General features: G+C 71.4%; 1 protein-coding gene across 1 annotated transcript in view; it reads left to right on the forward strand.

The window, feature by feature from the left end:
* The first annotated feature begins 2,371 nt into the window (after positions 1-2,371).
* The window catches only part of TAF4 (TATA-box binding protein associated factor 4), a 35,762-nt gene continuing 11,903 nt past the window's right edge, over positions 2,372-26,230 (forward strand). The window contains exons 1-15 of the mRNA XM_045833509.1: positions 2,372-2,650; positions 2,728-3,684; positions 16,914-17,080; positions 18,161-18,280; positions 18,592-18,711; positions 19,314-19,436; positions 19,598-19,687; positions 20,002-20,211; positions 22,235-22,382; positions 22,750-22,867; positions 23,859-24,028; positions 24,201-24,331; positions 24,586-24,711; positions 25,160-25,216; positions 25,775-25,894. Of these exons, the coding sequence (XP_045689465.1) occupies positions 2,428-2,650; positions 2,728-3,684; positions 16,914-17,080; positions 18,161-18,280; positions 18,592-18,711; positions 19,314-19,436; positions 19,598-19,687; positions 20,002-20,211; positions 22,235-22,382; positions 22,750-22,867; positions 23,859-24,028; positions 24,201-24,331; positions 24,586-24,711; positions 25,160-25,216; positions 25,775-25,894 (2,880 nt within the window). The 5' untranslated portion in view covers positions 2,372-2,427. The remainder of the gene's footprint in view (positions 2,651-2,727; positions 3,685-16,913; positions 17,081-18,160; positions 18,281-18,591; positions 18,712-19,313; positions 19,437-19,597; positions 19,688-20,001; positions 20,212-22,234; positions 22,383-22,749; positions 22,868-23,858; positions 24,029-24,200; positions 24,332-24,585; positions 24,712-25,159; positions 25,217-25,774; positions 25,895-26,230) is intronic.

Below are 26,230 nucleotides of genomic sequence, written 5' to 3' on the forward strand. Positions count from 1 at the left end.
AACTTCAAGGGCTCACACAGCTGCGGGCCTGGGAGGCCTTGCCCGCTGCAGTGCGGCAGGCGGGGCGGCTGCGCTCGTTGAGGGTTCTGCCGTTCTCCCAGCGAACCTTCCCCCACGTTTAAACCTGGTGTTTATGTTTACCCTCGTTTTCCCTCCCCTGTTCCTCTTCACGGTCCTGGGGATTTTACTTTCAAGCTACAGAAGTCACAGCCGCTCTCGGCAGCAAATGAAACTACACAGAGATATTCAAAGGAAATTCCCCGAGTCCCCAGGGCGACCCGCTGACAGGCTGGCAGGTCGCCCCCACCCCCATCAGGGGGAGGGAGGAGCCCAGTGGCTTCCGCACCACGTCGTTGGCTCTCCGGAGAGCACCAGCCAGCAGCACTGCCTAAGCTGTCGTGGGCAGCTACCAGCTTTCCCTGGGGGTGCAGAAGACGCCCCCTCCCCCACAACTCTTAACCTCCCACACTTCCTGCTGAACCGGCGGGTGCCCCAGAGGACTCTGGGGGGGTGATGTCAGCACCAATGCGGGAAGAGGCCTGGTGCAGAAGGGAGGGGCCCGGGCTGGCGCCCAAGGACGCACAGAGTCCAGCCTTAGGAGGCCCCGGGGACCTTGCTCTGCTAAAGACCTCTGGGGCAGCGGGAATGGCCGTGGGAGTGGGCCCCGCCCCCGCGGCCGCCCCCGGGGTCCCGGCGTCGGGGCTTCCCGCTCCTGGGGGCCTTGCAGCCCGCTGGTGGCGTTTCTGCCTGACTCCTGTCTGTTCCAAGGACGTGTAAGACCCTGGGTTTCCCACGACAGATGTTGCACGCGGGGCTGCAGGCTGAAGTCGTCCAGCTGACGCTTTGGTTTGGCTCGCTGTAAAATTTCCTAATTGCCAACATTTAAGATCTTACACGCAATTCCACATTTCCGCTACTTTCAGAACCAGACCACACGCCCCCGCGGTGCGGGACTTCCTTTCCTGACTTGTGGGCGCTCAAGTTCAGGTGCACAAGGCTGGTTACACGGCAGTCGGATTGGCCCTGAAGCTCTCCCTTCTGCACCTTCCCTGGGCTTCAGCCCCCAAGGCTCCGTGTCCAAAAGGGCGCGGTGGGGGCGGGGACTCCGTGGACCCAGGCGTCAGCACGCGGCTTTCAAAGGCTGCGTGGGCTGCCCACACCCGGGTCATCTCAGGGCGGTGCAGGCCCCACTCACGGCGCCTACAGCTTCCTCTCGGTGCCGAACTCGGCGTCCCCGCGCCGCGTCCCTGCATCAGGAATCCCAGCCCGCGCCTCCCACTGCTGGGGAAGCGCTTCTCTCGGGGTTCTCCCCCAAAAGAGAAGAGAACCGCTGGAGAAGTCCCGGAACACCATCCTTTGGTGGAAAACCAATATCGCCCCTCCTCCAAAGAAAACAAACGCAGACAATTTTATCCGAAATGTTTTATAAAATGCGCGTAAACACCATCTCCGATGACTTACAGGAAATAAAGGACGGAAAAGGGGCTGCAGCTGCACCGATCCCCGCGGTGCGGTCGGCTCCCTAAGGATCCATCACCCGCGTCTGGGGACCGAGCGGCCGGACGACAGGACGGTCACCCCGGGCGGGCCTGACTCGGGGACACCGGTCTCCCGCCGTGCCCCGCAACGTGCTGCGCGGGGCCGGGTCGCCGACACCCCGCGAGGACGGGTCAGGCCCGCGCTCGCCCCGCCCGGTGCGCCGGCTTCTGCCCTGCCGCCACCGCCCCGCTTGGATTAATGGCGCCCGCTGCCTCTCTTCCAGGGGCCGCATCCTTCCCGAAAGCACGGACCCAGCGGGCGGTGGCTGGAGGGACTTCTGGGCCACGGAGCCCGGCGTCCCCGCTCCCTCGCCCGCCCGTCCTCCCGTCCGCTCTCGTCTTCTCTTGCCGCAGCCATTTTGGAGCGAGCGCAGACAAAGGGCAAGCCCCGATGCCGGCCTCGGCAGACCCCGGCCGCGGTCCAGCACGATGTCCGCCCCGACCCACCCGGTGGTCCGCACCCTTATACTGCGTAGCCCCCGGGCGCCCACCGCCCGCTGCCAGGCGACCATGCCCGGCCGCCCGCCCGCGCCCCGGCCTCTGCCGCTCGCAGCCATTGGCCGCACCTTTTAAGTGCACACATCGTCCAATCGCGAGCCGCCGGGCGGCCGGGCGGGGGGGCGTCGCGGCCAATGGGGAAGCGCCCAGCGGCGGGCGGGGGCGGGCGCGCCGCCGCGCCTGCGCAGTGAGCAGCCGCGGCCCTCCCGCCCCCCCGCGCCGGCCGCCCGCGCCCCCCCCCCGCCCGGCCGCCGCCCCCGCCCCGCCAGGCGCGCGCCGCCCCCCCGCCCGCCCCCGCCGGCTGCCCGCCTGCCCGCCCGCCCGCCCGCGCGGAGCCGCCTCCCCGCCCAGCGCCGGCCGAGCGGCGGCGGCGGCGGGCCGAGGAGGAAAGATGGCGGCGGGCTCGGATCTGCTGGACGAGGTCTTCTTTAACAGCGAGGTGGACGAGAAAGTGGTGAGCGACCTGGTGGGCTCGCTCGAGTCGCAGCTGGCGGCCAGCGCGGCCCACCACCACCACCTCGCGCCCCGCGCGCCCGCCGCTGCTCTCGGGAACCACGCCGGAGCCGGGGCGGCCGAGGGCGCGCCCGCCGCGGCGCCGGAGCCGCCCCCCGCAGGTACAGCGCGGCGCGGCCTGGGGCGGGCGGAAGCCGCCGGGCCCGCGTCCTCACCGCGCCGCCGCTTGTCCCCGCAGGGCCCGCCGCCAAGCTGAGCGCGCTCGAGGCCGGCGCGTCGCCGGGGCCCGGGACCGGGGCCTGCGCGGGGCCGGGGGCCGCGCCCGCCGCCAAGCCAGCCGCCCGCAACGGCCCGCCCGGCGGCCCCGGCGCCGCGCAAACTTTGAATGGGAGCGCGGCGCTGGGGAACTCGCTCCGCGCCGCCGCCGCCGCACCTGCTGTCAGCCTCCTGCACAACGGGCCCCCGCCCGCGCCGCCGCCCAAGCCCGCCGCCGCCACTGTCATCCAGACGCCGCCCTTCCGCGGCGCCCCCTCCGCGCCCGCGCCCCGCGCCCCCTCGCCCCCCGCGACCCCCGCCGCTCCCACCGCGCCCCCCGCGTCCGCCGTTGCCCCGCCGCAGCCGCCCGCCGCCGCCAGCCTGGCCCGGCCGTCCGGCCACCCGGCGGGACCCCCGGCGGCCGCGCAGAACGGGGGCAGCGCCGCGCCCGCACCCGCCCCGGTCCCCGCTCCCGCCCCGGCTCAGTCCCCGGTCCCCGCCCCCGCGCCCGCTCCGGGCCCCGCGCCCTCCCCCGCGCCCGCTCCCGCCCCCGCGCCGGCCGCCAACAGTCAGCCCGGGCCTGCCGCCGCGCCCGCGCAGGTGGCCAAGGCCGACTCGCCCAAGACCGCTGTGCAGCCGGCGCCCCCGCCGCCGCAGACCCTGGCGGCCAGCTGCCCGGCCGGCACAGGAGCCGGCATGATCCTCGGGCCAACTATGCAAGGGGCGCTGCCCACCGCCACCGGCCTCCCGCCGCCTGCCCCCGGGACTCCCACCGGGCTGCCCAAGGGCTCCGCCAGCGCGGTCACCCAGAGCCTGCCGAGGACTCCCTCAGCCACCACCAGCGGTATTCGGGCCACGCTGACGCCCACGGTCCTGGCCCCTCGCCTGCCACAGCCGCCTCAGAACCCGACGAACATCCAGAACTTCCAGCTGCCCCCAGGTGAGTGAGTGATCGCCGGGCGGGTCTCTGCTGCCCCAGCTGGGAGTCCGGGAAGTTGTAGGACTGGAGGACCTGAGGTCATGGGCTTTGCAGGGGCCTGCAGCAGGTCAAGGTGCACCTGTGCCCAGGTTCAGGGAAGGCTCCCAGTGTGTGTGAGTGCGTGTGAGCTTTTGCACACCCCACGTGATGTGCAGTTGGCGTCTGTTTCCTTGTGTAGTGGTTGGTTTCATCTCAGGTCTTCAGTTACAAAGTTTCTGTGCCGGGCTCACAGCCCCTCTGCTGGCCCCGTGGGTCCCTGCCCGTGTCCCCTCTGCGGAGAGCAGCGGCAGCAGCAGCAGCAGCAGCGGCTGCCCGGGCACCGGGCTGGGTTGTGCAGGGTTTGGAGACAGAGCCGGGCTCCTTGGTGTGCCCGCCCTGGGCGAGCTCCGCTCCTGCTTCTGGGACGAGGCACGTGGCTGCTGTCCGCGCCGGGCTGCTCTGCTGCTGTGCTGCTCGGGCCGGGACGCTGTCCCCTGCTGGCGGGTCAGACGGCGAGGTGTCCCCTCCTTCAGGCCGTGCGGTTCCTCGAGGAGGGCCGTTCCCTTCCTGCCGCTGCGGGGATGGCCGGGGTCCCGGGAGCCCGGGGGGGACGCGTGAGCACGCACTCCTGGGCGGCGGGAGTGTTTCAGCTCTTGTTGTCACCGTGAGCGCTGAGCGCGGTCGCTGAAAGGGCCCCGGTCCCAGTGACAGTGGTGGTGGGCGTGTGCCCTCGGTTCAGGGGTCTCTCGGAGGTGTGGACGGACAGCCTGTATGTCCACCGCTGTCAGCTTCCCGTCATCTCCCCGTCCGCTCCGGCCCCTCGGGTTGGACGTGCAGGGTCCCCGCAGCCGGGCGCGCACGCTGCTCTGTGCGGGGATGCTCGGTGGAGGGAGCCTCGCACCCCAGTGCCCTGCTTTCTGCTCCGCCCGCGTGGACTGAGTGCCCAGCGGCAGGAGCGCTCCTCCCTCGCCGTGTAGTAACATGTGCTGGTGTAGCAGCTGCCGCGGTGGCAGGCGTAGTAGAAACAGCACCTCCGTGTGCCCGTGTCCCTCTGCGCTGGCGGGAAAGAGCCGTGGGTCACTCTGAGAAAGCGGTCCAGCCAGTCAGGAAGGAGAGGCTTCCTGGCACAGCGCGGAGGGCGGGGGGGGGGGCTCTCGAGGTGGGGGTTGGGGTCGGGGTCTGCGGTGCAGGCAGGACCAGGGCCTGGGGAGGTGTTCGGGCTGCCGGTGGGGGTGGGGGCGGGGGAGGAGAGGCCGAGTGACCGGGTCACCCGAGCACGGTGTGTGTGCAGGTGTGTGTGCACGGCCGGGTTCGTAGGTGTGTGTTGTTGTGTGTGTTCTGACCTTTCGGTGGAGGGCAGGGCTGGCGGCGACTGTGGCTCCCAGACGGGTGTGTGGTGGTGGCACATGACGGGGGGGAGCTGTCAGGACGCTTGTCACCTGTCAGGGAAGTGTCCCCGCGGTGGTCCTGGTGGGCTCAGCACCTGCCTCGCTTCCAGCAGAGGCGGTCCCCTCGTGGCCCTTTTGTCACTTAAAGCTGGCGTGCAGTGCTCTGTGGAGTGTGTGAAGTGGGGCCCGGAGGGGTCCCAGGGAGGGGGCAGCCCAGCTTCGTCCGTCCTGCGGGGGGCAGGGGGGAGCCGTGGTGGTTCGGGACGACCTGTCTCTGTCCTGAGCGACCCTGGACTGGCTCGCGCCTCTCCCAGCGTCAGCGTCGGGGTGTCGGTGACAGACAGAGGGACAGCGTGGTGAGAGCGCCGACTCCGGGCCGGAGGTCCTGTGGGTCTCCGCCTCCGCCCCATGTGTGGGAGCAGGGAACCGGTCGGGGGACACTCGGGGGACGCGCGCTGAGAGCTGTGCCGGATGGGGGCCCTCGCCTCCCGGAAGATGGAAGGTTTGCGTCCACCCGCCTCTGTGTCCCCTGCCGCCCCGTGAGCGGGTGGGAACCTTGATCGCGGCGCCTCGGTTCCAGGGCCGTGGAGGCGCAGGAGGCGCGCTCGCCACCGCTCCCGCGTCTCAGCACAGCCTGCACTTTTAAAAGTGCAGTTTCGTTCCTTGGGTCCAAGTGGCAGATGTGGGTTTCCCAGTTACGTGTCGGGCTGGTCAGAGGCACTAAACTCTCCTGTGGGGCGCTGCTCTGCGTCGGGGCCTCCCTTGCCGGGAGGCTGTGAAGTGGGGGGAGCAGTGAATACGGAGGCGGCTCGCTCGTGCCGCCGCCGTGGGACGTGTGGGGGGCGGGGGGCTCAGGGCTGTCGGCGCCACACACGGCGTCACGGGGGGCGGTGGCCGGCGGGGCCACTGGGGCGCGAGAGGGGGCAGGCCTCCCCGGCCCCGCTTCCTGGGGACCATCTGTCCGTCCGTCTGGGGGTGTGGGGGGCTCCGCGCGAGCCCAGCGCGGGCCACGCTGCCAATGCACGCGAGGCCAGGCCTCCCCCCAGGGCTGGTGGTGCTTTTCACTCCCTGTCTGTCTGTCTGTCCTGCTTCTGCAGAGGGTTTGTCCTCCTGGGGCTCAGAGGCCTGGCCGGCACTCATCTCGGGACGGCGGCGTTCCCCGCACTGGCCCAGGCGCCCTGGCCTCGGGACAGCGGCCCAGGACCGGCCAGAGTGCGGGCCCCGGGCTCCGGGCTCCGGGCTCTGGGCGGCGCTTCCCCGCCGAGCGAGTCCAGTCAGGCGGCGGGAGAGGGAGAGCCCACTGGACCCTGCGAGAGGGGCTGCCTGCGGCCGGCTGAGGCTGGAGGGTGGCCCCGGCCGGGTGGTGGAGCGGGTGGGGCCGGCACTGAAGTGACAGCGACGGGAGATCCTGGTAGCCGGTGGTGGCAGCAAGTGCTTTGGCAGGAGGGACACTCCTAGAAGCCGGGACTTTGTCACTTGTGGGCACTCACGCTGTCTGACCCGGGTCGGGTTGTGTGTTCCCGAGGGGCTGGCCGCTCCTCCCGGAAGAGGGCTGGGCGCTGCGCGGCCCGGGGAGCTGCGTCGGGTCCCGGGAGCCTTGGGTGTCTGCGTGCTGGCGCCTGCGTGCTGTCCCAGGTGCCCGGTGCCTCCGCTGGTCCCCAGACATCGTGGGGCTGTGGAGGCAGTGGAGACCACTCATGGCCCGTGCCCGTCCCGACAGTGCCCAGGATGGGCTGCGTTCTCACGGCCCCCGGCTGCAGTGGCCGATGCCGGCACCATGCGTGTGGGAGAAGCCTGGCGAGCTTGTCATGGGGCACCCCAGACGTGGGGGGCCGTCCCGCAGGTGGGGGCAGGGCCGCTGCAGAGAGGGTGGGCGAGGGCCTCACTTCAGAGCAAAGGCCTTTACTGAACGTTCCTCTGTTTTTAAAGGTTTTATTTATTTACTTTTAGACAGACAGGGAGAGAAACATCAATGAGTGGTTGCTTCTTGCAGGCCCCCCTACTGGGGACCTGGCCCTTGACCCAGGCCTGTGCCCTGCCTGGGAATCGAACCGGTGACCCTTTGGCTTGCAGGCTGGTGCTCAGTCCACTGAGCCACAGCAGCCTGGGCCCAGATTTTCCTTTGGCTACACTTAGGTGACAGTGATGTTTGGAAGGAAAGAAGACTAACTAACTTCTTGGGAGCTGTCCTCGGCTGGTGCTGGACAGCGTCTGCACTGCCTGGTGCACAGGCCCGGGGTTGAGCTGCTGGTGGCTCTTCCTCGCTCTCTGTCCTGGCTGCGATCCTGGCTGGCCCTGTCGCCCTCGGGGTGGACAGAGCTCTTGGGGGGCCAGGGTGGGAGTAACGTCTCACATGTGTGGGTGTCTTTTGGAGCTGGAGTCCCTGCATTTTAGCAACAAGCAGGAGAGGGCTCCCCGCCTGGGGCAGACTGTGCTGGGGGCGTGGGGCAGAGTTACCAGAGTTTGAGAAGCAGGGCCCCCCCCCCGCCACTTCACAGGTGGCCTCGTGGGGGCAGGCCTTGTTTCTTCGGGCCCCACGAGACCCTGTCCTGGCCAGGTGGGTGGCCGGGGAACCCGAGGGGCGGGGAGGCGGGCTGGCTCCTGGGTGGTTCTGTCACCACCAGGGGCCCAGTGCCTGGCTCTCGGGGCCTCTCGGGGCCGCCCTTACCGCCTGCCCGGAGTTCCTGCCAGAGTTGCCCTTCCAGCAGTGGTGTTTGACCGGAAGGGGACGGAGCCAGGCCAGACCCGCCCCCCCAGAGGTGACATGACCCGGGCAGGGACTGGCAGCAGGCCCGAGCGGGTCTGCGGGGGCCGCGGACACGCCTCCCTCGCCGCTTCAGCAACGCCCGCCTGCGCCCTCGCCGCCAGCGTGTGCGGACGGCCTGCTTGTGGAGGGCTGGTCCTGGGTTCCAAAGGCCTGGACGGCGCAGGGGCGCCAGGGGGTCCTGGCGCGGAGGCCGCTTCAGGTCGGGGACGCGGGCACGGTTCTGGACGTGCTTTTCTTTTCCCCGGTGGCGACTCGAGCAGGGGTCTCCGGTTTCTCTGTGCTCGTGGGGAGCAGCGCCCGCTCCGGGCCCCAGCTCCGAGACACCCGGGCTGGGGCTGGGGCCGTGGCTGGGGCCCAGCGGGGCCTCTGACCCGGAGGACGCTGGCGATGAGGGGCATTGGCAGGGGGACCCCGAGCGCCTGGGGGCGACGGCGCTGGAGGGTGGCCCGTGGGGGTGGCCTCGTGCGGAGCTCCCACGCCGCTGGTGGTGGAGCGTCTTCAGGCTCCGGTGCAGGCGCCTCCCGGAGGCCGACCGTTCACACGCCTGACGGCCCACCCGGCTGTGGAGCCGTGGCCCAAGGGCGGCGTTTTGGAGACCGATGGCCCTGAATGCCCCTCCAGGAACCGAACCTGGTGGCAGTGTGGCTGCTGGGACTGGCCCCCCCCCCGCCTCTTCCCGTGGGTGCTGGCGGAGACCAAGGGCCGTTCGCTGCTGCAGGGGGTGGGGGGGGCAGCTTTGCATACTTGTTTGTTGAGAAGGGGAAGGGAGGGAGAACCAGAGAAACATCGCTTGGTTGCCTCTCATGCGCCCCCTGCTGGGGACCTGGCCGGAGCCCAGGCATGCTCCCTGACCGGGAATTGAACCTGCGACCTTTCGGTGTGTGGGATGATGCTCAGGCCGCTGAGCTGCGCCAGCCAGGGTGAGGACCAGGCTTTTTTTTTTTTTTTAAGGAGAGAGCTCGCAGGACGAAGTGTCCATGTGCACGGCGAGAGGAGCTAGCTCGGGTGTGCCGGGGACCTGGTGTCGGAGCCCTGGGTGTGTCTGCTGGCCGCTGCACTCCTCCAGTCAGCAGGGCCTTGTCCTTTGTGGGCCCACCTTGGAAGGTCCAAATGGCTCCTGCAGGCTTTGCGGCGGCCCCGTGGGCCAGAGGGGTGCGGGTCAGGAGCACCCCGGCCTGGGGGCATGGGACCCTTTCTCCTGCCCGGAGAGCTGCCGAGGCTGCCCACAGCACACTGGGGCTGAGCCCCGGGTCAGGGCCAGCGTGTGTCATCTGACCCCAGCGAGGGGCTCCCACCCCACAGGCTGTCCGCCCTCGGGTCCCTCTGGACCTCGGCTCCCCTTGCTCGGTGCTGTGTCCTCGGCACGGCAGGGGCTGGTGCTCTCGGCCACTGCACCTCCTGGCAGGTCCCTGACGTGTGCCTGAGGGGCAGGAGAGTGCTGGCCACAGGGGCCTCGAGAGTCCAGCGTGGGGCCCGGGGCAGGCAGCCAGCTGCAGGAGGAGAGGGGTCCTCGCTGCTGTGGGGGCTCCCGGCGTGTGGTCACGGCCCTCGGAGCAGGCCGCCCGGCGAGGGAGCGAGAGCGGGAGTGGGGCTGGAGGGCCGCATCCCTGGCCAAGGGCCTTGTGGTCTTCCTGGCGCTGTCCCCCCGATGAGGGAGGGTGGGGCCCTGGGTGGGGGAGAGGGAGAGCCCACCCTGGCGAGGAAGCGGGGGCCGTGTGCACTGGGGCCCGATCGCGGCCCGGAGGTCTGCCCACAGAAGCGCTGCGGCCCGAGAGCAGGGCGTCAGGCCGGTGGTTTGCTGGCGCATGCAGGGCGGGCATGGGTGGCTGGGGGTCGGGGGTCAGGGGTCAGGTGCGCCCCAGCGCACGGGCAGTGTGGAGAGAGGGAGCGGCAGGTGCGGATGGTGGAGTGGGGACGGAGACAGAAGGCGGCGACGGCCTGTTGGGACGCCCGACCGTGTGGCCTCGCGCCCCCTGCTGGCGTCCTGCGGGGCCCAGGTCGCCTGCCTGCAGGGGGCGCTGCGTGGGAGCCGACCTCTGGGTCCCGGGCGCCTCGGGCGTCCCGAGCCCCGCCTGCTAGGGCCTGTGTCCCACGTCCTGCCCCCGTTCCGGAGGCCCTGTGACACGCCCAGGCCCTGTGGCTCTGCCCTCGTGCGGGGACCTGGACGGACACCCGGTTCTCCGGGTTGAGCACGGCGTCCTCTGTCACTCCCGTGGGGGCTTCCTTCCGTTCCGGGTGACTCCTGTCTCTTCTCCTTCTGAGACCCCCTTTGCCCGTGTGCGGACGCTCTGAGTCCACGCCTTCTCCCTGTTCTGGGCGCCCCACCGGCCCAGCTGCCCAGCCTGCCCAGCCCCCGAGTTGCCCCGGGGGGAGGAGCCCCGTGGGTCGGCCCCCAGTGCCCAGGACGGCACCCGCTGGGCTTGCAGAAGCCGCCTCGCCGGGCCTTTCCTGAAGCGCCGGCAGCGCTGGCTCGTGTGGGCCCGGCGGGGACTCGCGGGGAGTGCCGTGGTGCCGCCCAGGCCCCTGCGACTTGGGGGTCTCCGGGGGACTTGGGGCCGGGGTGCCCCCTGCTTCTTAGGGAAGGCCCTTCCTGCCCTTACTTCTCTGCCTGGAGCCTGGACACACAGCTGCTGTGGGCACCCCCCCCCCCCCGGGCCGCCCACAGGCCCCGCCCACAGCCCCCCGCCCCTCCCACATGTCCGGCCCCTGTCCCTGCCCGCCGTGGCGGTCTGCAGCGGTCCCCTCCCCTCCCCTCCCCGTGCCTTTTCTCGGGGTGGTCTCCCCTCTCTGATGCACCTGTGGAGGCCTCTGGTCCTGCCCCTGTGCTCCCGTCGCGGGGTCGGCACCCCGGCGTTCCTCCGCTGCGTGCTGTGTGGGCCTCGGCGGGGAGGGCTGGGGGGGCACGGGGCAGCTGATTGGCTGTCAGCAGCGGCCCAGGCCGCCCCTCTCCTTAGGGAGGTTTTCCAGGGGTGCCGGGCCCTCTCCCTGGGGGCTCAGCACGAACACAAGCAGACACTGGGTTTGTTTTTTTTTAAAGCGAAGACGGTTTGTTTAGAGCAGTTTTAGTTTCACAGTTGATTTACCCACCCACCTGTGGGGGGACGTCTGGGTGGCCGCGGACCTGTCAGTCAGGAGCGGAGCTGCGGGCAGGCCCACGGGCAGGGTTTTCTGTGGGCGGAGCTGCCGGCTCCCCCGGTGAAAGCCGAGGGGCGTGGTTGCCGGGTCACAGGAAGAAGCCACCCAGCTGCCTCTCACAGCGGCACCTGCGCCCCACCTGCCCCCCACCTGCCCCCCACCTGCGCCCCACCGGTGGGGTCCGAGTGTCCCCTCCCCGGTGCTGGGTGTCGCCCGTGCTCTGGGTCCCGGCCGCTCTGACGGGTGCAGCGGTGTCGTGTTTAGTCTGCGCGTCCCTGGTGACGTGCGACGGGTGCGTCTTCCCGATGGCTCAGGTGCCACCTGCGTGTTGTCCTGGGTGAGGGCCTGCTCAGGTGTTAGCCTGTTCTTCACCCGGTCCCTTCTTTGCTCACCGGGCTTTACTGAACTCTTCGTACACTTTGGACCCTGGTCCAGCGTCAGATGTGTCTGTTGCAAATGCCTCCACCCGCCCCCCCCCCCCCCCGTGGCTCATCTTCCCGTTCTCGCGGCAGTGGCTCCCGTGGAGCAGAAGGTTTTGGTTTCAATGAGGTCCAGCCCATCGGCGCTCTCTCTCTGTCTCTCTCTCTCTCTCTCACAGGCTGGGCCGTGTCTTCGGTGCAGCGTCTGAAAAGTCAGTGCCGAACCCCAGGTCCTCTAGGTTCCCCCGGGGTCGCCTCCTGGCGCTTTCTGGTCTGGGGGTTACATCTGGGTCTGCGGTCCGTCCCGGGCTGACCCCGTGAAGGGTGGGGTCCATGTGTGGGCTGGTGGTTCTGCACGTGGACGTCCAGCGGTCCCGGCCCCAGGCAGTGAGGGACCGTCCTTTCTCCGCCGAGTGGCCTCCGCTCCTTTGTCAGAGGTCCGCCGACCCTGCTGGCGGGGGTCTGTTTCCGGGCTCCCCGTCTGTCCCGTTGGTCTGTGTGTCTGTCCCCGCACCGGCGACCACAGCCGGTCCCGCGGCCGGGGCCTCAGCCCTCGGACTCCGCTCTCCCCCCGGCCGCTCAGCTGGCTGTTCCGGGTCCTCTGGCCTCCGCACAGACTTCAGAGTCAGTGTGCCCGCGCCCCAGGGCAGCGGGCTGGGTCCCGACGGGGGCGGCGTCGAGGCTGCAGGCCCGATCGGGAAGAGCCGAGCGCTGGACAGTGGTGGCCCTGCGGTCCTCGCACGCGGGGCGTTCTCCGTCTGTGTCGTTGCCCAGGGCGGCTGCTCAGGGTTTTTGTACTTGGCTGCGTGCAGGCTCGTGTGTGTTTTGTGAGGCTTGTACTCGAGCAATTCATTTTGGGGGCGCGGGTGGGTGGGAATGGTGGGGTGTCTCCAGTCTCAGACCCCACGCCCTCCTCACTGGCGCACGGGAGGGCGCTGGACTTGGTGCTGACCTGTGTCCTGCAGCCTTGCCGTGGCGCCTCCTAGTTCCGGGCTCTGCTGGGCAGGAGAGGGGCTGCCCTGGGGGTGGTTGTGGAGGGGAGAGTCCAGTTCCCACTCGGCAGGTGGTCCTGCCGGGCCCCGCCCTCCGGGACCAAGGTCAGGAGGTTCTCTCGAGGAGCCAGGGGCCGCTGCCCGCTGCCCTGCGCTCTCCGAGTCCCGCTGCCCCGTCCACGCCCAGGCAGTGAGCAGCTCCCTGCCCCGGGGCCGGCCGGGGCATGGGGGAGGACATGCCCGGGGCTCTGTGTGGTGATGGCCCCCGAGCCCCATGGTTTCAGAAGAGCACTCAGGTGCCCCGCTGTCCCCAGAGGCAGGCCCCCTCTGCCCAGGACTGCTGCAGCACGGCTGCCCCAGGGCCTGGCGAGCTGGCTCCGCCCCCGGAGGGCCCCCCTGTGGCGGCAGGCAGTGTGGGCGGCCCTGTCTGGGTGGCCGTGGGGGTGGGCTGAGCCCTGGCAGCAGGGGGAGGTTGGGCGGAGGAGGGTCGGCAGGGGCAGTTGGAGCGTCCTGGTGGGGGTGCGAGGGGTGGGCCGTGAGGGCACATCGCCGGCCGCTTGACCGTGTCACTGCCCGTGACTGAGGGGTGCTCTTTGCCAGGACGCGGGCCCTTGTCTGCGGCTCAGCCCGGCTTGTCCCAGAGCAGAGGGGGCACCGCCCTCAGGGCGGAGGGCGGGCTGAGCCCCGAGCACCTGGGCAGGTGTGCCCCGCAGGTGCCTGTGCGCCGCGGTCACTCGGGCCCCGGGCCTCTCTGGCCAGGTCTTTGAGGAGCGGCCCGTGGGCCTTGCCCTCTGCTGACCGGGGTCGGGGGGGCGGTCCTCCCTTCCAGGCTCAGGAGTGTGAGGTGGCGCCTGGGAGACTCGCTCCTGCTGGGAGTCATGGCTTCGGAGCGGCCACTGCGGGTGCAGCCCACTCACTGCGGCGACGCGGCCTCGTCAGGGAACTCGGAGGGTCCCGCAGGCCGGGCCCCGGGGCTGGAGCGCAGGGCTGCCGGGCGGCCTCCCTTCAGGGCGAGACGCGGGCACCGTCTGCCCGGGGGACCGCCGAGTCCCCGGACGTGAAAACGCGTCGCGTGTGTGGAGACCCCGAAGTCTCACCCTGAAGAGAGAGCGGCTACAGAAAGGCAGGCGGTGACCTTTGTGGCTGAGCGTGGGGTTGCCCGGGGCAGCCGCACGAGCCGGGGAGGGGGCGGGGAGCCTGGACTTTGGAGTCGGCGTCGCCAAGGAAACGAAAGGGGCCGGGAGGTGAGGGTGCGGCCGACCGAGAGCTCGAGTCCGGGCGCGGGAGGGAGGCCCCTCCAGGGGAGGATGGCCGTGGGAGGACCGTGTGGTCTGGCGTGGCCGTCCTCCTGGGCTGCGGGCTCTGCCCAGGCCCCTCCTCCTCCCGCCCCTCCGTGGACCCACCCCGGTGGCCTCAGCAGGAGTCCCCGCTGCGTTTCCCACGGTGCCCGTGTGGCTCTGCTCCGCTCCCTTCTCTGGGGGCGGGCGCGGCTCCTGTGGGTGCTGCTCCTGTGGGTGCCGCTCCCGTGCGGGCCGTGCCCGCTGCCCCCCGGCTCTGCCGGCTCCCTGCGGCTTGCCGGCCGCAGCTCTGGGGACTCTCACGGGCGCGGGGAGTGCAGGGATCTGGTCCCTGCTCCTGCCACTGCGGCCGCCTGTGCGGACAGCGCGTGGGAGGGGCCGTGCTCCGGGGGGGGGGGGGAGGGCCCCAGGTGAATCCAGAAGCGCCTGGTGTGCATGGCGCGCGGCCTGGGCCGACCTGCCTGCTGGTGCCGGGCACAGCAGAAAGGTCGGTACAAGAGGTGCCGGAACAGCCGTGCCCGGGCAGGAGCGCTGGACCCCCCTGGAGCTCTCGCGAGTCCGGCGGGGGAGGGCTCATCCCGCCCTGCGGGTCGGGGGTCGGGCCTGGGCACAGATGGGGACCTGGTCTCCCGGGTGGCCTCAGGGTGCCGTGGGAGCCGCGAGCACGCGGGGCGCGGACACGGCCGGCGGCCAGGCCCCCGTTGGGCTGCGCAGCGCGGCCTGAGGTCCTGCCGACCAGACGGCTCCAGACCCGTTCGGGCGGGATTCTGCGTGGCCCCCGGAGACCGTGTGTCTGAGGGGGGCCGAGTGAGGGGACGTCCTGGCGACAGAGGGGAGAATCCCAAGTCACACACATGCGTGCGCACACACACACGGACGGCCTTGGCCGTCTCCCTTCATGGTCATCCGGTCCTCGGGTGGGCGGGGCGGCGCAGCCCGCAGCCCTCGTGACGGGGGCAGAGTCTGGGAGGGCCCTTCTGCGCCGGCGCTTCCTCATTCCTCCCGGTCCGGTCCGGTCCGCCGGTGCCTCTCGATCACTCCTCGCGGGGACTGGCTGGCCCTGGTGCCCTGGTGCCCTGGTGCCCTGAGCGCAGGGCCCGGGTGCCTGAGGAACGGGGTCTGGGGGCCCCCGGCGGGGGACGCAGGGGCGGGGCGCGGGTGGCCCAGCGGGTGGTGGGTGTGCCCGGGGGGCAGAGCCGGGTCTGGGCCTCCCTCGGTCCCCGTTCGCCCGCTGCCTTCGGGAGCCGCCCTGTGGGCCCGGCCTGGCCCCGTTGGCGGGCAGGTGAACCTGGGGGGTGTTTTCAGGGGAGTTGTGTGTGCTCTTCTCCCTCCCCGACGCAGGGGCTGGGGGCGCGCGGCCCATGGGGTGCAGCCCTCCTCGGTTCCCGTGGAGACAATGGGCCAGAGGGCCCCCAGGCGTGAGGCGTGGGAGGGCCCTGTGGGTGCTGGCCGCTGCCTCGGGGCGCCCGGGGAGAAAGCCCCCCCCATTCCCCGCCAGCCTCAGTGGTTGGCTGTAAGCGGCCCCTCCACGAGGGGGTCGGGACGGCAGGCGTCCCCTGCCCCGGCGCGGTCCGCGCTCGTGGGCCGCTCCTTCCTCCAGGGCTTCCCTCCGAGGCCCGCCCGTCCCCCACGCGGGGCTGGGCACGAGCTGTTGCGCTTTGCCTTGGCGCCCACCCCGGCTGGCGGTGGCGCGCCCGGACGAGGGCTGCAACCCGGGCGGCCGTCGGCGCTCAGGCTCGCGGGGCCCCTGCGCGTGTCCGACTCTCTGTCCCTGGCCGCGGTGCGTCGGGAGGGTGGCAGCCGGAGGGGAGCGCCGCCGGCACCGGGCCCAGGCGCTGGCGTGTGCTGGGCCAGGGCAGAGCGGAGCGCGGCGCCCGCGCTGTGACTCTGTCCGGTCGGCACCACACTGTGGCTCCGCCCGCCGCGGCGGCGTCCTCCAGCTCCCTGCCGACCGGGCCTCCTCGGTGAAGGGGCCTCCGCTGGCCCGAGGGCAGGGGTCGCCTGCCGTGGCGGCACCCGTGGCCTGGGCTGCTGAGCCTTGTCCGGTCCTTGTTGGGCTCCTGGGGACTCTGGGTGTCCGACGGTGGGCCTGGGTGGTGGATGGGCTGTCCCCGCCACCTGGCGCCCTTGCCTGCCCAGCAAGGCCCCTGGTCCTTGGAGCTCGGGCTCCGGACCCTGGGCGTTCGGGCGGCTGTCTCTCTCACGCCAGCGTGCTCCGTCTGGGCAGGGGTGTCCGTGGGCAGGAAGCGGTGGTGGGCGAGCCCAGGGAGGGCCTGCCGTGTCTCGATGTCGTCGCCATGGTGCTGGCGGAGCCGGGGCCTGGCGGCTTTGGAGGCTCTCCCCGGACCCCTGCACCGGCTGCAGCCCGGCTGCCCCCGACCGGCTCGGGAGGGGAGGGGTGTGGGGCCGACGGGGGGCCCTCGGGGAGGACGGGGTCGGCCGAGGCCCCACCGGACAGGGAGTGCGGGTCCCCATCAGGCCTCTGTTCCTGCGTCGTGGAAAGTAAGCGCACAGGTGGATGCTGGTGTCACTGGTGCTGGCGGCGTCCAGGCCGTACCTGCTGGCCGGTCTTCGAAGCTAAAGTTGATGCCAAAGCCGCCCTGCGGCCGTGCAGCTCAGACCCGGGCAGGGTGGGTGGTCCTCCCCGTCTGTCTGTGGGGGGGGCCTGCCCCGGCCGGCCGGGGGCCCCCCAACCCAGAGGGCGAGGTGCCTGGGCGCCGGGGGGCCCAGCTGCTGGGGGGAGGGTGGTTTGGGGCTTCGCAGGACGGCTGGCCGGGAAGCTCCGGGGGTGGCCATGTCGCTCAGGTCCTAGCTGCCCCTGGCCGCGGGGGGTGGGGTCAGGGCTGGAGGGACCTGCCCTGGGCAGTTGGGGTCTGAGGCCCCAGCCAGAAACGCCCGGCAGCCTGTGTGGGGGAGAGCGTGCCCACGGCGCCCTCCAGGGGGATGCCCACCCCGGGCCAGCGTGGGGCGGCTGTGGGAGCATGGTGTGGCCCGCAGGAGCCGGCCTGCCGCCGGGAGGGCGCAGCTGCCCCTCGAGCCCACGTCACAGACCCTGCCTGTGGCCCCGTCCCACTCGCGGTCTCTGGCGGGCGCGTCCCAGTCCAGCGACTGTCTCACCACGGTCCCCGTTCCCCCTCCGCGCCGCCAGGCCTCCCCCCCCAGGGAGCCGCCGCCGCCTCCGGGGCGCTGACGCCGGTGTCCTCTGTCCTCAGGCATGGTCCTCGTGCGCAGCGAGAACGGGCAGCTGTTGATGATCCCTCAGCAGGCCTTGGCCCAGATGCAGGCGCAGGCGCACGCCCAGGCCCAGCCTCAGACCACCGTGGCGCCCCGCCCTGCCACCCCCACAAGTGCCCCACCTGTCCAGATCTCCGCCGTCCAGGTGAGTGCGTGCCCCTCCCCACCCCCGCGCCGTCTGGTGGGCGTCCTGTGCCCGCCCCGGGGGACTGTCGCTGGCCTCGGGGCCGCCCTGCGTGTCCCTCTGTCACTCCCCGCCCCGGGCCTCGGTCCCTCCTCTGTGGTGGGGACAGTGGCGCCGGGCTGGTGGCCCCGGGCTGAGCTGGGGCTCAGGGTGCTGGGCCCCATGGACAGAGCGGATCCCGGGGGAGCGGCCCCCGGCGCTGCCCGCTGCTGCAGGGGAGGGCAGGCTCCGAGGTGGGGGAGTGGGCCGGGGGGGCCCAGGCCCGGTCCTCGCTGTGGCGTGCTTCCCCGGGGGGCACAGCCGGCGCGGTCCTGTCCCTGCCGTCTGCGGTGCCGTCCTGGCTGCTGTGGTCTTCCTGCTGTCCTCCGCCGGTGGGGGCCAGCGTGGGGGCTGGGCGGCTCTAGAAAGCTCCCTTCTCCGGGGCCTCAGCTGTGCCGCCTGGGCGGCGCCCCTGCGCGGAGGTGGCGGCCCGTGCACCCCTGGAGGTCAGGAAGTGCTCCTGAACAGGGGCGGGGGCGGAGGCAGCTCGGACGTCCCGGCGGTTCTGTCCAGCGTGAGGCAGGCGTCGGGGGGCCACGGTGTCCCTTCAGCTCTGGGCGTGCGTGTCAGCGTCTGACGGTCGGCTGCACGGTGACTTCGCTCGGGGCTCGGGCCGTCTTCCTGTCGGGGGTCGGGGGTGAGCGGTCCTCAGCCACGGGGGACACCGGCCCCGCAGGGCCCTGCCACCGCTCCCGGTGCTCGGGCCCGAGGTCACGGGAGCCCACACGGGGCCCGAGGTCACGGGAGCCCACACGGGGCCCGGGTCGCCGGGTCCGACACGGCGGCGTCGGGCGGCCCCTCGGCTGTGCGCAGAGGCCGCGGGCCTGCGTGTTGCAGAGCCCGGTCACCAGCGCGGAGAGTTGGGGCGGCTCCGGCGGAGCCGGGACACACTGTGGACGCGCACGAGTTTGGGGTTCTGTGGTCAGGGGGACGTGGGGAGCACCAGGTGGTGGGGAGTCGCTCCCAGTTGCTCCTTTCAGATGAGGCTTGCTTGCTCTCCAGGCGCCCGGGACCCCGATCATCGCCCGGCAGGTGACCCCGACCACCATCATCAAGCAGGTGTCTCAGGCGCAGACGACGGTGCCGCCGGCCGCCGCGCTGCAGCGCTCGCCCGGGGTGCAGGTGTGGTGCGGCCTCGCGCGGGGGCCGGGCTGCGAGCCGGGCGTGGGGCTGGGGTGGGGTTCCGGGTTCTTCTCTGGCAACCAGTGTGGACCACGCCAGGGTCCCCTCGGTGACGCCGCACGGAGCTGCCCACTGTGACAGCCTTGCCGTGAACGCGCCGGCAGTGGTGGCGCTGTCCGGGCCGCGTCCCCAGCGCGTGTCCCCTGCTCGCACGCCCGGCCGGCTGGGCCCTGCCCCGCAGGCAGCTCTCCCCTCGGGCGGGGGGGGGGCCGCCGGCAGCCCCTCTCACTGCTCACTCTGGACCCTCACAGCCTCAGCTCGTGCTGGGCGGCGCCGCCCAGACGGCCTCACTCGGGACGGCGACGGCTGTTCAGACGGGGACGCCGCAGCGGACCGTCCCGGGGGCCACCACCACCTCCACGGCCGCCACGGTGAGTGCCGCCCCCGTGCCCCGCGGGCCGGATGACGGCTGTGCGCGGACGACGGCTGTGCGTGGCGGCAGAGGCCGGCGGTGGGGCAGGGGCGCCGTGCGGGGACCGGGCGGGGCGGCCACCCGCCTGCCTCCGCGGGCCCGCCCCAGGCTCCCACACGCACACACATGCCCCCGGCCCGGCCCGGCCGCACACGCCTCTCTGGCCGTCAGATCCCGTGCCTGGGCTCTCCCCCGGCCTCCGCGGCTGTGGCTCGGCCTCGCCCTTCCGTCCTGCGTTTGGGTGGGGGGCGGCTTTTCCTCGAGACGAGCCGCGTCGTGTGCCCCTCCGAGGGCTCCCCCTTTGCACACCGTGGCTCCGACTCGGCCCCGGTCCTGGCAGGGACTTGGCCGCGGCCCGGGGTGTGGCCGGGGCCCCTCTCGACTGGGCGGTGGGGGTCCGTGGGCGCCCGCCGGGGCTCACGCCCGGCAGCAGGCCGGGGGCGTCGCCGTGAGTTCTCGGCGGAGTTTGGAGAGGAGCGCGGCCCTCCCCCGCACGGGCTGCAAACCAGAGCGGCGGCCCGCCCCCAGACGCTCACGGGCGTCTGTCTCCCTGGAGTCCAGGAAACGATGGAAAACGTGAAGAAGTGCAAGAACTTCCTGTCCACGCTGATAAAGCTCGCCTCGTCCGGGAAGCAGTCCACGGAGACGGCGGCCAACGTGAAGGAGCTGGTGCAGCACCTGCTGGTGAGGGTGCTCCCCGGCCGGGGCCTGGCAGGGCGTGCAGGGTGGGGGCTGGGCCGCCGCCCCAGGGGCCACGAGGGGGCGGGGCAGGGGCGTGCGCCTCGGCTCCCGCGGGGGGGTCTCACGTCTCCCGCGGGGGGGTCTCACGTCCGTTTGTGCTTCAGGACGGGAAAATCGAAGCAGAAGACTTCACCAGTCGGCTCTACCGAGAACTCAATTCTTCACCTCAACCGTACCTTGTGCCTTTCCTGAAGGTAACGGCGAGGCCTGCGCCCATCTCGGTGCCGGTGCCGGGGCGGGGTGGGCGCGCGGTCGACGCCCGCGTGCGGCAAGCTCCCGGTGCTCCGCGGCTGCACGTCCGTCGTCCTCGCAGAAGTGTCTCTGGGAGTCGGGGCCTCAGCACCGCGGCCGGGCTGGGGCGGCGCGCTCCCGGGGCCGGCCCGGGCGGGCCCCACCCTGGAGGGCCCCGGGGTCCCGCAGCACCAGCCGTCTCCCTGAGCGTGGCGTCACGGAGCTGGGGGGGCCCGACGCCGTGCTGCCCGCTGACCCCGTGTCTGTGTCTGCCCAGAGGAGCTTGCCTGCCTTGAGACAGCTGACGCCGGACTCCGCGGCCTTCATCCAGCAGAGCCAGCAGCAGCAGCCGCCCGCCCCGCAGGCCACCACCGCGCTCACGGCCGTGGTGCTCAGCAGCTCCGTCCAGCGCACGGCCGGGAAGACGGCGGCCACCGTGACCAGCGCCCTCCAGCCCCCCGTCATCAGCCTCACGCAGCCCACACAGGTTGGTGCTGGCAAGCGGACAGCCCACGCCGCTGGTATGCAGGCGACAGCCCCTCGCCCGCCCGTCTGCCCGGCGCGGCTCAGGGCAGCCTGCGGGGGGTGGGGCGGGGGGGGCCCTCGTCGGTGTCGGCTGGGGTGTCCCTGGGTGACGGGGACGCGGCGTGTGCGCCGTGGCTCCTGCCCGGCGTGCGGTGATGAGGAGCGACAGCCCAGCGACAGGGGACGGCTTGTCCTGGCGCTGAACACGCAGGCGGCTGCGGGGCCTTCGCGTTGTGGCGTAGGCCGGCTCGCTCTCGGCGAGCTTGGCCTTGGTGGTTTGCGGTAGCTGAGGTGGCAGGCTGCCGTGGTTGGTCTGTGGGCAGGTTAGGTCTGGCTTCTGAGGTCTGCAGCTGGAGAGCGGCTGTCTTGCTCCCACGGGCAGACCGGGGGCCTTTAAAAAACCTCAGGGAGACTCTGTTCCTCGAAGCCGGTCAGAGAAGGGCAGACGCAGGCTCCCGGACACCTTGGGGTGGGCTGGGGAGGACAGCCCCGCGCGGCGGCCCAGCTGGGGACCGAGCCGCCCGGGGCTCCCAGCTGCCCGGGGTGGGCCTGCGTGGGTTTTCCCCCCGCGTCGCTGGTGAGCAGGCGGGGCAACAGGGTAGCGGGGGCCGTGAGTGGTCGGGGCTGGGGGCCGGCACGTGGCAGTTCCCCTCCCCTTTCCGTTCCGGTGGCAGGTGCGCTCCGGCCCCGGCGTCCGTGTGCCGTGGCTGCGGAGCCGCCCCGTTCGGCAGCCTCGAGGGCTGGTTCGCGCAGAAGCTGGTTCTCTCGAGGAGACTCGGTGGGAGGCCACGTGTCCCGCAGTCTGGGCTTCGGTGCACGGTGCGAGTGGCGTCACCGGTGTCCCCTGGCGTCAGAGGCTGCACCCTCCTGTGTCCTGCCCCCTGGGGTGCACGGCTGTGCGCCGTCAGCAGTGGGCGGCCTGGCCCGCCCGGAGTCTGCCCAGGGACCGGGAGCTCCTCCTCGGCCTGGGCTGACCCGGCCTGAAGCCCCGGAGGCTCCACCGTCTCCGCCCGTCCCGCGCGCGCAGTGGGGCCTTCTCAGGTGTCGTCGCAGAAGCAGTTTGTTTTTAGAGAGGGGTGGGGAGGGGAGAGAGAGAGGAACGTTGATGTGAGAAAAGCACCGATTGGTTGCTTCTCAAAGGCGCCCAGACTGGGGACTGAACCCACACCCCAGGCTTGTGCTCGACCAGGAATCGAACCCGCAGCCTTCCGGTGTGCAGGCCGACGCCCAACCTGAGCCACACCAGCTGGGGCTGTGGGAACAGTTTCATCCCGGGCACTGCCCCACCCCCTCTGTGCGCACCTCACAGCCCACCCACCAGGTCACCTCTGCAAACCTCAGAGACTGGGTTCTGGAGCTCCTGGCCCAGAGGCGTGGGGCCAGGCCGCGTGGACCGTGGCCATGGGGCGCTGGCAGCAGGGTCTCTGGGCCTCGGCGGGGAGCGCTTGGTCCCGCCGGGACTGTTTGCAGGGGCAGGTCTGGCTGCACAGAGGTGGCGGCTGGCTGGACGGGGAGACCGGGAGAGGGGAAGAAGCCCACGGCAGGTGTGTGCCTGGGGGCGGAGTCCAAGGCAGGCGGAGCCATGCTGGCCCTGCTGTCAGGGGAGCAGCGGGCGCAGGGCCGTGGGGCTCAGGCCACCACGCCTGTGGGACGGTGGGAGAGGCTCTTCCTTGAGGACCAGGTTTAAGGCAGGCGAGGAGGTGGAACCTTTCTTCGTGAGGACGCTATCTCCTCTCTCGGAGAAAGTGAGGAGGAGAAGCAGAGACTTGTCCTGTTGCCCAGGTGACATGTCAGTCACCTTCCTGACACGGGAGAAGTGGCCTCTCCCGGGCCGGGTCCTGTGCGGTGTCCAGGTGGCAGATCTGCCCTGGAGCGCTGATGTGGTGCCAGCGTCTGACCTCGTCCCCACTGGGGCCATGGCGGGGGACGGCTGGGGACCAGACACTGGCCGCTGTCACCGCTCACGGGCCCTGGCCCTGCCTCAGGTGATCCAGCAGCCGCCCAAGCCCGGGGCGCTGATCCGGCCCCCGCAGGTGACGCTGACGCAGACGCCGATGGTGGCGCTCCGGCAGCCCCACAGCCGCATCGTGCTGACCACGCCCCAGCAGATCCAGCTGAACCCGCTGCAGCCAGGTGAGGCCGCGGTCCGGGCTGCGGCCGAGGGCCCTGTCCCCCAGCTTTCCCGCTCTTCCGGGACACACGTGGCGAGACCGGCCGCGGCAGCCGCGGAGGCGCGCACGCCAGCGGCACTGATGGCTCCGCGGTGCCGTCCACCCTCACCGTCGGGGCGAGGCGGGAGGCCGAGGGCTAATGAGACGCCACCCCTGCTGGTCCGCGTGGGGCAGAGCCGGCGCCCGTGCACCACCACAGCCTCATCGATGGGGGGCGGAGGTGGGGGTGGGGCAGCCCTGCCCGGTGCACCGGGCACGGGAGCCGCATTCCTGGGGCTCCGCCACGCACCGACGTCGTTGGGGTCCCCCGCCCCGCCCCTGTCTTGCAGTCCCGGTGGTGAAGCCGGCCGTGTTGTCTGGAACCAAAGCGCTCTCTACGGTCTCAGCCCAGGCGGTGGCTGCTGCGCAGAAAAACAAGCTCAAGGAGCCAGGGGGCGGCTCGTTTCGGTAAGGACTTGCCACGCGAAGCCACAGAAAGGCCCCGTCTCCCGAGGTGCGAGCCCCGGGGTCCCACGGTGTGACGCCCACCTCATGCCCCCGACCTCAGCGCCCTCGGGAGCCTGCGCGGTCCCCCGGCCGGGAGCCCGGTGTCCGTGTGGAGGGAGAAGGGCCGCGGCGGTGACTGTCGTCGGGCTGAGGCCGCAGGAAGTGTCGGGTGTCCGGAGGTTTTGGGGGCCTCCCCGTCCCATCAGGTGGCTGGCCACCTGCCTGGGCAGCCCCACTTGTGGGCAGCGCGGCGGTGGTGGTGGTGGGGGAGGGCACGGGCGCTGCAGATGGAGGCGGGGCACCCTGCGGATCAGAACCGGGAGTGGACATGCGAGGTCAGCTGGGGTCGACCGTGGCTCCGTGCAGACAGGCCTGAGGTCGCCCCGCCCCCTGAAGGAGCCAGCAACAGTGACACCTGGTGGCAGAGGGCAGCCAGGCCTCAGATCGCACCTCTCGGCCGGTCTCCCCCGGGCCAGGCGGCCCTGGGCCCGGGTCAGAAAGCGAGGGGCTTGGCGCTTCTCCGCGGGTCCTTGGGGTGCTGTGCCGGGTCGGCCGTGCCTCTGCGCCCCCGGTTTCCCGAGAGCTGGTGGTTGTGTCATGGGTGGGTAGATGGTGGACCCGAGACTCTGAGGGGGGCTCCGCCTGGGGGCGCTCCTCGAGCCGAGGGCGGAGCATTGGGGGAGCCCGGTGCCCGTGTCTGTGTGTCTGCGTGTGGAGACTCAGGGTCCGCTGTGACCGGAGCGGGCGTTTCTTTGAAACGTCAGGCTCGCTGTCGGAGGGGCCGCTAGGCTCCCGCTGGCCGGCGGGGCCCAGTGCGCGAGGCAGCGGGCAGAACACGTGCCCAGGGGGCCGCCCCATCCGCCCCCAGTCCTGGCCCCGGGGCTGGGACCCCCCGAGCGTGCCCCCGCTGCAGCCCCGGCTCGGTGGGGTCACCCTCTCTTCTGGTCCAAAGGGACGACGACGACATCAACGATGTGGCGTCGATGGCCGGGGTCAACCTGTCGGAAGAAAGCGCGAGAATCCTGGCCACGAACTCCGAGTTGGTGGGCACACTCACGCGGTCCTGCAAAGATGAGACCTTCCTCCTCCCGGCGCCTCTGCAGAGACGGATCCTGGAGATCGGTGCGTCCTGCCGCCCCGCCGCCCGCGTGCACACGGGGCTCGGTGGGCGCCAGGGGACCCGTCCGTGTCCCGTCGTCCTCGGGGTTGGGGCGGACGGCGCCCGGCCCCGGGCTGTGCGGGCAGCAGCGTGGGGGAGGGGACTGAAGCGCCTGCCCCGTCGCTCGGCCCCCAGGTAAGAAGCACGGCATCACGGAGCTGCACCCCGATGTGGTGAGCTACGTGTCACACGCCACGCAGCAGAGGCTGCAGAACCTCGTGGAAAAGATATCGGAGACGGCCCAGCAGAAGAACTTCTCTTACAAGGTGACGCGCCACTTCCGGACAGCACACCCGGCCGTCCCCGCCCAGGCCGCGGCCGCGGAGCTGGTCTCGGGGAGGCCCTGCCTCCGTGGCCGTGTGTGTGTGGGGGTGGGGGACACACTGCCAGGGGCTCTGCCCCAGGCTGGGGGTTGGGCCGGGTGGACATGGCGGGGGCCGGGGCTGCGGGCACCGGGCCTGGGCGGGGGGACACAGAGCCCCGCCTGACAACCCTGCCCCCACCCCCCACGCCCCCGCAGGACGACGACCGGTACGAGCAGGCGAGCGACGTGCGGGCGCAGCTCAAGTTCTTTGAGCAGCTGGATCAGATCGAGAAGCAGAGGAAGGACGAGCAGGAGAGGGAGATCCTGATGCGGGCAGCCAAGGCGAGTGCCCGCGGGCGGCCCGGCGTGCATCCCGGGTGCCCGGTCGCCTCGGGGCTCCCGTGTGGCCGGAGCGGTGTTTGGGGTGTGGCTGGCCGGGAGCGGGGCTGTGGTGCGAGGCCCCGGGAGCCACGCACGGCATGGGGGGCGGGGCCTGTCCCAGTGCCCCCTCCTCGCGTGCCTCCCAGTGAGGCCCCTGCGGCCGGCAGGCACGTGGGAGACCCTGCCTGGGTTTCTCTGTCCATGTGGGATCGCGCTCTGGACTCCTGTTTGGTCTTGTTCCCCGTGATGCGCGGTATGAATTTTCACCTTTGGCTTCAAGTGTTTAAACAATCGAAGGTGTTTCCCGCCGTGTCGGAGGTGTTGCCACAGCATGGAAAGACGGCGTGTTTGTCGGGGGGCGCACATCTAGTGTGTGACTCCCCTCTCCCCGTCCCCTCTCTGAACACAGTCTCGGTCCCGACAAGAGGACCCGGAGCAGCTGAGGCTGAAGCAGAAGGCGAAAGAGGTGAGGAGGGGCTGCTGCGTGGCGGTACTTCTGTGCGGCCGGCACTGCCGTGGCTCCCTGACGGGTCGGGCCCTGGCCGGGTGGCTCTGGCGGCTGGCCCACAGGCCCGCGCACCGACAGGCTGCGGGTTCATCCCCATCACCGCACGTGCCTGGGCCGCGGGTTCAGTCCCCGGCTGGGGCGCGTATGGGGGGCAGCCGGCCGACACCTCCCTCTCTCACACCGATGTTTCTCCCGCCCCCCTTCCTCTCTCTGAAATCAACACACGTATCCTCGGGCGAGGGTTAAAAACTAGAGAAGTGTTTGCGCAGGTGTTTTCTGACTTTAAATTTAGTGCTGGTTTCTCAGGGGGTGCGCTGAGTCTTCCTCTTTCCCAAACGTGTTCACACGCTCTGCGTCTTCCACGACGAGCATCTCTCGCTGCATTATCCTTCCACCTGCGGAGCATGCTTCCTGTTCAAGGAGGCTGTGACTCAGAGGACCCGTGCCTGCCCCTCGGCGCCCGTGCGCCCCCCGGCACGGCAGTGAGAAGGCCGCTCTTGTCCCCTTGCCGCGCAGATGCAGCAGCAGGAGCTGGCACAGATGCGGCAGCGGGACGCCAACCTCACCGCGCTGGCCGCCATCGGGCCCCGCAAGAAGCGGAAAGTGGACTCTCCAGGGCCAGGCTCGGGGACAGAGGTACAGTGGCGTGTGGGGACGGGGGCCGGAGGGGACAAGGGCCCCCTGGCAGGCCCCTCGCGGGCAGTCTCATGTGTGCAGCCGCCCCTTTCCACGCAAACCCACTTCGTTCATGAGCATCACACGAGCCGAGTTCTCCCCGTGGGTTTCATTGCCGTCGCTGAGTATGGGGAGGTCTAGACGGACTCTAAAAAGGACAGGGGGTGTGGTAGTTCTCAGGGGAACGGCCCTCATGGGGTCGCTGTTCTTTCCGGGGGGACGGGGACCCGCGTGGGGTGGTTGCCCCTGCACAGTGTGCCTGCCCCGGCCAGCCCCCCCCCCTCTGCTCCCCGGCGT

Source organism: Phyllostomus hastatus, unplaced genomic scaffold (assembly GCF_019186645.2).
Source record: "Phyllostomus hastatus isolate PE091 unplaced genomic scaffold, TTU_PhHast_1.1 phas_contig_17, whole genome shotgun sequence".
NCBI classification, from domain to species: Eukaryota; Metazoa; Chordata; class Mammalia; order Chiroptera; family Phyllostomidae; genus Phyllostomus; species Phyllostomus hastatus.